This window comes from Perognathus longimembris, chromosome 13, assembly GCF_023159225.1.
Source record: "Perognathus longimembris pacificus isolate PPM17 chromosome 13, ASM2315922v1, whole genome shotgun sequence".
In the NCBI taxonomy this organism is placed as follows: Eukaryota; Metazoa; Chordata; class Mammalia; order Rodentia; family Heteromyidae; genus Perognathus; species Perognathus longimembris.
The window spans coordinates 31,850,498-31,861,624 of NC_063173.1; the positions used below are offsets into that span (position 1 = coordinate 31,850,498).

Sequence of the window (11,127 nt, forward strand, 5' to 3'; positions counted from 1 at the left end):
TCCTTAAAAGCCACTGCAGCTGTAGCTACACTAAAATAAGATTTCTTCAGAGTTTACTCACCCTGAAATGCAAGAATACAAGCATAACAATAATATTACTGTTTTTATATGCACCAGTACCTCCCTTTAATATAAATACAGCTCTACAACAAATACCTCTAATAATTTTATAATTAAGTTAAGTCCATAATTTGTCTATACTACTTTGGTCTCAACATTTTAAAAACACAGCAATTCCTTTTGAAAATACACAATTTAACATGATCCTATCAATAATGTCAAGCACATTTGGTAGGAGATTAAAGACACATTCGACCATGCAATCCAGTGTTCAATACCTAAATGACAAATAACAATGTTGATTGACTTTGTTCTGAGAAAAGAAAAACACAGAAACAACCCAAAACACTGAAAACTGCAATACTCTTTTTAAGCCTCACAATGTTCACAAACATGCAGAAAAAATGTACATTTCTATTCTTCCTGAAGGAATGTTACAAAATGCTCACTTTAAAAAAACGAAAGATTAATATGCCAAATTCCTTGTGTATTTCAATCATGTTTTTAGCAACTGTCATTTAAAAGTTCTTAAAAGTATAAACGTTTCTGTAAGTTGTGACTGTAAATAAATTTCAACTCTATAAACTGCAGCTCTAAAGATCTGTCACAGTCATATACTAATAGCTGCCTTGTAGTAAGATAGTGACATCCAGTGGACAAATGACATGAAGTGTATTCCTTAAATTGTAAACAAAGATACAATCTAAATCCAATTAATTTAATACAGAGATCCTACTCATTTTGACAGATTCTTATGAAATCTCCCCATAATTCCTATGCATCATATATATGTATATTTATAAATACACATATATCCTTTTCTCTTCTTCCTATTTAAAATCAGTTCTTTCAGCTGAACTAGCAAGACTGTACAGCTCCTAGGAGGAAGTGAGAGTTGACATTTTCTTCCAGTTCTGCCCACCAACTAACTGGCTCATCCCCTAGGCATGAAGGAACAAATTATGAAAAACACATTTAAATGGAAATGAGTGGCAGTAAAAAATTTCCAGAGGATGAAATCTACACCTGTCTTCCACTTGTAACTTTTGACATATTGTTTAATAGCAAGAGAAAAGGATATTCAGTAATGCTAATAATCCTACTACACCCTCTTGTCTCACTGCTTAAATCTTATGAAAGAATATACATTTTAGCAATGATTGTTTCAGTGTTTAAAAGCTCACTTGTATAAATCAGTATAAATGAACATTCATTATATATTATGCTTAAATAAAAGTAAAAAACTTCCAATATGTTGCATTTCAGATTTACTACTGGTTATATACACATACATATATATACATATATATGTATATACATATAATGCATGTGTCCAAAGTACAAAATGCAGCAGAGATGTTAACAATGACAGTAAAATGATCTGCCGAAGGTGAGAGTGTTATGTTTTATTTCTTGGACAACTGTAAAGAAACGTCACAGATTAAAAAAAATAGGGTAAGCAAAAGAAAACAACAACAACAAAAAAATCAGAGAACTGTTATTTTTAAATAAGTAGCCAAAAGAAGAAAACCTTTTTCCTAAAAAAAGATTAAGAATGTAAAAGTACATTTTAATATTTAAAAAGCAGTCTTAAAAATCTATAACAATTTTATGATAAAATCTGCATTTGAAAAAGGCCTGTAAAAACAGCAGGGCAGAACTGCCCTTATACCTTTTACTTTTTTCTTGTCAGAAAAGTGTATGCATCTCTGCAACCATAATGATGTTAAAATAGGCATTTATAAAATGGCAAGGATTTCACGGGAAATTTTTTGTTTTGTTTTACAATAACTGGCATTGCAGCCATCAGTAGGTCACAAGCAAAACTTCTGTAGCTAAGGAGCAAAATGGAATATAAAGTTTTCAACTGATTAGGTCTGTTGCCTGCGTTTGGCTGATCTCATTTTTTCGAAGCGTGATTCCATTTCCTCTAAGACTTTGGGTGTATACCGCACCACTAGTTTAACCTTTCCTTGGGCTGCTTTCAGCAGTTCTACAGCTTTTTCATGATGTTCTCCTTCGACACTCTGGAACATAGACATAGACACAGACACAGACATACACCCATTAATAGTTAATTTTGTAATTAGCTCAAAAGGAATATTTAAGATACACTTAACTTTTAAAGTTATATCAACACTCAAATTGTTTTATAATTTTCATTAGTAGAAAATTCTGTCACAACATAGTTATCATATAAATGCATACTCATTATTTAATATATCTGAAGTACACCAAGCAGGTGCCATCCTATACAAGTAAAATGAGAGTAGATTCCTAATTCAATGCATTACTTTAACTAGGAACAAGGCTCTGTGTGTGTGTGTGTGTGTGTGTGTGTGTGTGTATAATAAAAACCACACTGTGCACTGCTAATTTACATTGAAGAAAAAACAACCACACTTAAAAGTGCTTTAAAGACACTGGGCTGGGGATGTACCTCAGTGATGGAGTGATTGTCTAGAACCATGGTTCTGATTCTTCCACCACCAAAAACAAAAAAAAAATCATCACTGTACCAAATACAGTTATTTTATTTATTATTTTATTTATCTTATTTACAGTTTCATGGTTTTCCCTTCTATCTACTTTAATTCAAATGCACCCCCCAGTGGTCACAAGACATTACTACAAGAAGAAATAAAATTCATCCTTACCACTCCATTGACAGAAAGGAGTTGATCTCCTCGTTTCAGGCCCCCATGTCTGTCGGCAATTCCACCAGGAATTATTCGAGATATATAGATAGGAGAATTTTGTTCTTTGCCTCCCATAATATTGAATCCCAGGCCCTCTTCTGTTTTGGGGAGCTCAACTACGCGAGGATGAGAATGTCCTTCACTGGCAGCAAAAGCAGCAACTGTAGCCTGAAAAAAAAATTTTCTTTCACCTTAGTTCTTTCATGCTTTTCTAAAAGCTAGTCTTCTTTCTCCACTTCCACTTCCTCCTTTTTCCTAGGAGCTGGAAATCAAAGCCAGAGACTTATGCAACTTATGACTACATCCTTACTTCTAAAACTACTTTTGAAGTATGTATTTTAAACATCCTGGCTAGTTTGAGGAACTAAGCAGACTTTCTTCTACTCACCAGGTACCAGGAGATGAACTCAGGGCCTCTCACCTACTTGGCTTGCTTTGCTTGCTTGTCTGGTGCTTTGCCAGATAACTGGGGATGGGAGTCTTGAGGACTTCCATGCTGGGTCTGGCTTCAACCTGGAATCCTCCAGATCTCAGCCTCCTGAGTAGTTAGGATTAAAGGCATGAACCACTGGTATCCAGCTAAGCATATTTTTTTTTTCAAGAGATTCCACTGAAAAGAATACTCTAGAACAGTGTAGGGCATGGTACTTTGAGGTTAATTTTAGCTCATTCAGTTCCAAGACCTGGTGTGCAGTTCTATGTGCAAAGGGCTTGGCAGACAGGCTTGCTGGGCAGATAAACCCTGTACATTAAAGAGAAGAAATTCCTCTTGGTATGCCAGTAGTCCTGAGCTTCAGGGTCCCATAACCTTAATCATTCAGGGACCTTTGTACATGATACAACCTACCTATAACAGCACACAGAGAAGTCTTTTGCCTCTATGTGTGTTCTTTTGGCTGCTACACTACGTATGCTATGTATGTATGTACCACAGCCCAAATAATGAGCACATAAAAAAATAACAATATTGAAAAAAAGGACTGGTACATAAAGCTAATGCAAATGCTTCTGTTACTCTTGCTAAATACCTAGTTAGTATTAAGGAAGAAAAAAAAACATGAAAGATGATGGCCATCTCTCTTTAACACTGGTTGTTTTTTTTTTTTTGGCCAGTCCTGGGGCTTGGACTCAGGGCCTGAGCACTGTCCCTGGCTTCTTCTTGCTCAAGGCTAGCACTATGCCACTTGAGCCACAGCGCCACTTCTGGCCGTTTTCTATATATGTGGTGCTGGGGAATCGAACCCAGGGCCTCATGTATACGGGGCAAGCACTCTTGCCACTAGGCCATATCCCCAGCCCTGGTTGAGAGTTTCTATTTCATTTTAATTTGAAAGATACCATTTTGCATGACAGACCAGGATATATGTACAAAAGAAACAAACAAAACTTGCGGAATAGTCACTATCTTTGAAGTTCTGAAAAAGACCTTATTTTAGAAAGCAGGAAGAAACAAGACTTGTTGAATCGCTGTGGTATCTTCACAGCTCTAAAAAGGGCCTCATTTGACAAATAGAATTAAGGCTGGCAAACTCAGTAAGCTATTAAGGTTCTAGATAACTGAGGGATGAAATGTTTCTTTTTCTCAGTCAAGCGTCTAGGAATATAGCCCAGGCTGTCTTTAAACTCCCCTCAGTCTCCTGAGTTCTGGGATTATAGATGTGCCCAACAATGCCTAGCAAAAACTAAGTGTCTCTGGTTTTTTGTACTCTAATAAAAGACACTCACATTTAAGTATTTGTATTTAAAATAATCTAACATTTTCCTTTGTGAACCAGTAACTATCAATCAGAAATATCTGTATTCTAAGCACATACAATTCACACTGAGGTTAATATCTGAATTATTTGAAGAAAATATTAGTTCAAAAATGCATGGGGCTGGGGATATGGCCTAGTGGCCTTGTATACATGAAGCCCTGGGTTCAATTCCCCAGCACCACATATACAGAAAATGGCCAGAAGTGGCGCTGTCGCTCAAGAGGCAGAGTGCTAGCCTTGAGCAAAAAGAAGCCAGGTACAGTGCTCAGGCCCTGAGTCCAAGCCCCAGGACTGGGAAAAAAAAAAAAAAGCAAACATCTCGTAGCCCTGAGACATAACTTACTACTATAGAAAATGGAATAGACTTCGGGGGGGGGGGGGATAACCACAGTTCTACTATTTACTATTTTGTGTACTTAGACAATCTAACCCTCAGGGTTCCTATCAGTCATCAACTGCAAAATTAGTGACATTTATATATATACATATATATATATATATACACACACACACACACATATGTATGTATGTGTTTATATAGAGAACACATAACACAATAATGAATACAATGCATAATATGTGTATAAGTGTGTGAGAATTCTTGCAATGCCTTATGTAAAGCCAATTTAAAAAGTCCTATTTTTAGTACTTAAGAAATTTTGGTTTGAAGATACCTTGTTAATAAAATGTTTATCATGAATCTAACATTGCATTTTTCAAGCCTTTGAAATATGGCAAATTCTTACTGTTGATGAAGTGAGAAGCTTTTACCTTTGCAGTCGCATTGGCTCTCACTTCAGGACTGCTACTGATATCCACAGTCTCATAGACATGTTCATAAACCTGTAAAACACAAAGTTGCCATCTTGTATTAAGTCCTGGAGTATACCACATTTGAATTCTCTGTGAAATTAATGTGTTAGAACTGTATCTTTGTAAAATGCCTTTTTATTAGAAATTGCAAAGGAATTTTTCTTTATGAGGGGAGTATTGCTAGCAATAAAATTTATGGTGTTGAGCATCTTGTGCTTCCACCACTAAGTAAAACCCAAAGCCCTAGAAATTCCCAAAATGAGAGGGACAAGTTCTAATGTTCTAAAGTTTGTTTCTTAAGACATTTCTGAATCTAACTTTCAGTTTTATGTGAGCTAATTAACTCAAATTTTTAGTAAATTTTAATTACATTTACTTACTTCTCTCACAGCATTGCAGAACTCACTCTGAAGAACTCTTTGTAAGGCCTGAAGTTTCTGTGGTGGTACCTCTCCACTCCTTTGTAGTTTTTCCAACAATTCAATTGCTCTACAAATATCTAGAGTTAAACAAAGAGAAACTGATCATTTTCCCTAAGGATTCTCTAAATGCCTCTGAAACACTGTACTAGTTAGGATTCATTCCCTAAGGACTAATCACAAGTAGAAAACAAAGGAGGAAAGATATCTCCGTGCACAGGTATGTGCTGATGCAATAGCAAAGAACAGGAATGTAAAATCTGAGCACACTGAATTTTACAGATTAGAAAAACAGTGATATTGTAGAACTATTACTTGAAAAACAGAAACTTTAGGAGATGCCAGCAAATTTAATATAAAAACATTACAATTCCCAGAAAAGAACTAAAGCTCAAATACAAGAGACACATGAATACACTGCCTCAAAAAAAACTAGCAGTAATATCAGGAACTATTGAGTCAATAAAAATTTACAAAATCATCTTATCAGCACCAGAACACTGAATAGTACGAACACTAGTATACACTGAATGTATACTAGTGATACCATTTCATTTTCACAAGGAAATACACAAGGAGATACGAACTTCCAACAACTGTTTTAAATGCTGTTATCTGCCAGGATAAATTTAAAATAATAGCACAAATGAAAAAAAATTACTGACCTGTATTTTATGTATGATCGTTAACCCTGTGCTTCAATTTAGACAAGTTCAATGAATACAAATATAGCTGAGATGTGGCTCAGTAGTACAGGGTCTATTAAAAGCAACCCTGAGTTCAAACTGCAGTAATAACAAAAACACTCAAAAATGAAATAAACATTTACAAAACAGAAAAACAAAAACAATTAGCCTTGTAATTCAGTCTTCTTACTGGCTGCGTGATTCTCAACAAGTTAACTGTGCTGCTTTTCCTTTTCTTTCCATGTAAAACCTACCTCATAAGAAGTAACTGGTGGCTGGGTGCTGAGGGCTTAAGCCTATAATCTGAGCTACTACTCAGGAGATTGAGATTTCAGGATCGTGGTTCAAATCCAGCCTGGGCAGGAAAGCCATTAAGACTCTTATCTCCAATTAACCACCAGAAAACCGGAAGTGGCACTGTGGCTCAAAATGTTAGAGCACTAGCCTTGAGCAAAAGAGCTCAGTGACAGTGCCCAGTCCCTGAGTTCAAGCCCCATGAAGTAACTGGTAACTGAATGAAAAAATACACAAAGGGGTCTAGCAAGCAAACATCTTTTGTGACACTGATAATAATCGTAAGAAATATTCAGGGGTTCTTTATAGTTATACAAATACATTAAGCATGTTATACACTGCAGAAAATGCATTTATGATTTAAGAAACTTTAGACGATTCAGACTCATAACACTACTAAAGCCTATCTTTAATAGTTTTGATTTTGTTTTCTATAACCATTTGTGTACCTCAGTGAGTCAGAATATCATCTTTCTGCAACTTGTCCTTTTTTAACTTAAGTGGAAGAAGTTCCTAATTTAATGTTATACTAAAGGATTGGGAAGTTTTTTTTTTGTATAAAATTAGTAAGACTTGCTTTGTGTTTGCAGATATACCTACAACTAAAAGAGGCAGGATCTTTTTTTTTCTATTCTAAATAATAAAAGCTTAAACATGACTTAGCCAAGTTCAATGGAAACATGGAGACCTTCTCTATTCTGATTTCCCATCACCAGAATGGCTGGTAAGTGGGAACTGCTTGTTCAACTATTTTGACTTTCAAAATCATTACAAATAAGTCAGACAGGACTAGGGATATATAGCTTGATGAGAGAAGGCTTGACTAGCAGGTGTGATGTCATGGACTCAATACCCAGCACAGCAGAAAGAAAATTTAATTATCAAAAAATGGTGTCTCACACCTGTAACCCTAGCTACTCAAGAGGCTAAGAACTGAGAATCATGGTTCAAAGCCAGCCCAGGCAGAAGACTCTTATCTCCAATTAGCCTCTCAAAACTGGAAGTGGCACTGTGGCTCAAGTGGTAGACCAGGCCTTGAGCACAAAGAGGCTCAGGAACACTGTCGACGCCCTGAGTTCAAGCCTCTCAACTGAACCCCACCCCCCACCAAAAAAAAGTAAAATATCAAGTCTAAACTGTCCCTAATACATGCTGAAATGTTGTGTTCCAGGAGGTATGTTTTGATGAATTGGAAGACACTCCAGAACTTGATCGTATGCACTCATTTTATACAGTAAATTGTTTTGAGTACTTGTTAATAGTTTGCTGGAACTCAAAGAATTAAGACTTTTTTAAACCTGATTTTTGTATCCAGCTAAATGGCAACCACTGATAATTCCACTGAAAGAACCCTGTAAGAGCAAAAAGTAAAGCCATGACTACCAATACTTAATGCCGAAGTGTGAAGTTCCCAGAATGTTACCTTAAAGATGCAAAAGAACACTAACATAGGCAACTAGCTTTTAAAGAAAAACACCTACTCCTGTTAACACCAACAGGTTTGTTCCTCTTTACACAGTACCGTGTTCAAGTGGAAGACGTTATCATTTTAAGCCTAATTCAGTACCTCTTTTCCAGAGTAGCTATTCTATGATAAAACCATGCTTTAATTAATTTCCTGCTGGGCTGGAGAGAAACAATACCATTTATAAAAAGGACTTCCAGATGATGAACATCATAAGTAGTAAACTAACAATCCTAAGAGCACATCTGTTTGTTGGAAAGGCAATAGAGAAAAGAGGTTCTCTCTTAAATACACTAACTCTAAAAAATGTATTTCCTTGAAAGGTGGGGATGGGTGAAACTTCTTTGTACAGTTAAAGGTAATAACAAAAACTTAAATGCTTTTACTTATGAGGATGTTAATGCTCAGCATATAAGTGCAAATTTTAGTTGCACACAAAAAAATTTCAATCTTTACTTACCAACAGTACTCACAAAATTATTTACTTGGTACTTCTTGACCATTATCAAATCATGTCTAATACTGGTGTGTCAGAAGCATGCATTAATTGTTTGAAATAAAGGAAATACAGAAGACTGAGTGAAACACTGAAAATCCCTAACAGGACTCTGGCACAGGGATAGCCAGGTGGGTATTTTCATAGGCATCTAGCTCTCTACACAGCACAATGGGTTTTATTTCCTTGAGTTTGCTCTAGGAGCAATTAAGCAATCATGGTTTGCAATTGTGAGGTTAAAAAGAAAGGAATTGCACATTCCACCTGGTTATGTAACCTCCTTTCCAAGATCAAATCGCCGGACTGCTTTTTTTGTTGTTTGTTTGTGGTTTTTTTTTTCTTTTTTAACAGCACCTCCCTTTCTTTTCTGAGAGAAGCAAGACAGCTAGGAAAAACCCCAAACTCAAAAGCACGAGAAACTGCAGGGTAACTGGGTAGTTAGCTTTTAAATAAGAGGGGAGACACGTGAGTGTTTGTAGAAACCTGTGGAAATGTGCCCCGAGTACGAGAAGGGCGTGTCTGTGGGCGTAGGGGGCACATGGGGAAGCGAGTGCCTGCGGGTTCAGGGGGCACCCGGGGGGAGGGAAGGGTGTGACAGCGGGCGCAAAGGCACAAGGGTGTGCCTGCGGGCCGCAGGAGAACATGGGGAAGGATGGTGCGTCTGTGGGTGCAGGGGCATACGGGGAAGGGTGTGCCTGTGCGCGGGGGCACGCGAAGCAGGGTGCATCTGGGGGCACGCTGTTTGTGTGTGCAAATACACAGACATGCGTGTAGTCCGTAGGAACCAGGTGTGTGGAGTCCGCTTTTCAGGTTCACAGGCCCCTGGGTGATGCCTCTGAAGCGCCCACCACGGGAGACCGCGGGCCTGCGGCTGTAACCAGGGGTGAGAGCGGCGCGAGGCCGGAGAAGCCCGCGGCTCTGAGGACCCCGAGCGCCCTCCGCCCAAAGCGACTTGGGCGACCGCCCGCGCTGAGGACACGGGCCGGTTCCGCGACGCCAGTCTGGGTGGCTTCTCTTCCCCTCCAGCGTCTCCGCATTCCCCATGCCTCCCTTTCCACCTCAGTGTGGGAATCACTTCACTCACCCCGCTCCAGCCGTACAGGTTCCCCCAGTGCCGCCATCTTCTCTCTAAGCGATGCCAGACCTACCGGAAATGACGTCGCGGGGCTGCGCTGGCTGGGGCGGGGCCTAGTGGGAGCCGGAGGAGCCAGGACCGGCAAGTATCGCGAGAGCAGGGGAGGGGGCGGGGACCTTCAAATCTCAGGGAGTAATGAACTGACAGAAACGACCCTCGTGGGGCAGGCAAGCCAGGTCCTCGCTGGGGCGAGTCTCCCGGCTTCCCCCTCTCTTGATTTTAATCCTTTTCCTGACTCTTGTTCCTTGCTTCTTGCCTCAGGCCTTGTCCAACGGAGGCCTCCAGGGAGAAAAGGCAGGGTTCTAATCCCGGCGTCACCTTTGACAGGTTCTCCACAGCCATAATCTATAATCCAAAGTGCTCTCTTCACCTTCTCTTAGCCTCAGGTTCCCACTTTGTGTTAGGAGGAAAGGTCCTACCTGCCAGATTCTTTAAGTTATTATTTGGAGTGGGGAAGGTGCTTGTACTGGGCCTTGAACTCTGGGTCAGAGTGCTGTTCTTTAGCTTTCTTTCCACTCAAGGCTGGCACAGTTTTTCCAGCATCTTTGCTTACTTTTTCATTGAGGGTAAGAGTCTCATGGATTTTTCTGACTGGGCTAACTTTGAAGCTTGACCTTCTTATCTCAGCCTCTTGAGTATTTTAAGATTATAAGCTTGAGCCAGGAATACCTAAGTAATACCTACTCTTTTAATAGTGGAGAAAGCAACTACGTGTATATGTAAGAGTTATTAAGTAAGTAGCTGAAGATGGAGGTATTCAGGCAGAAGAGAGAATTTTATTTTGCCGAGCTCCTGGCCTGCTGCCAAGTGAGAGAGTCTCCCCTTGGGCGATGCCTCATCTGGGACTGGGGCTGGGGTAGGGTATTGTGGCCAGGTGCATTAGGATGAGACCTCTGAGAAGGGGGAGTAAACAGGCAGGAGCACCTGCATGTATGGACCTTACATTATATATATATGTGTGTGTGTGTATATTGCATACACATATATGCCATATATGTGTGTATGTGTTTATGGCATATGTGTATGGCACTTGCATATATTTGTCATATGTGTATGTGTGTCCTAAAATGTTTTTGGCTTTCCATACATTCTTAAAAGCGACTAGAAAATGTGCTCCATCCACATGAGGAAGTTAGCCAATCTAAAAAGCAAGAAAACCCAATATAAATGAACTTAAGATGATTTCAGAATGAATGTTGTATTAATTAGGTTTCTGTAAATTAATAACAAATAGAATGCATATGCACACACAGATTTGTTCTGAAAGATTAACTCCGATGACTATGGAGCATTAGAAGTCTAA

At 38.9% G+C, this 11,127-nt stretch overlaps 1 protein-coding gene across 1 annotated transcript; it reads right to left on the reverse strand.

Moving 5' to 3' along the window:
- Positions 1–590: 590 nt before the first annotated feature.
- Positions 591–9,847, reverse strand: Lin7c (lin-7 homolog C, crumbs cell polarity complex component). Its single transcript, XM_048360149.1, has 5 exons — positions 9,774–9,847; positions 5,710–5,828; positions 5,288–5,359; positions 2,718–2,927; positions 591–2,087 (listed from the first exon to the last, which is right to left on the reverse strand). The coding sequence occupies exons 1-5, from the start codon at positions 9,808–9,810 to the stop codon at positions 1,932–1,934; spliced, it is 594 nt and encodes a 197-aa protein (XP_048216106.1). The 5' UTR covers positions 9,811–9,847; the 3' UTR covers positions 591–1,931.
- Positions 9,848–11,127: the final 1,280 nt, after the last annotated feature.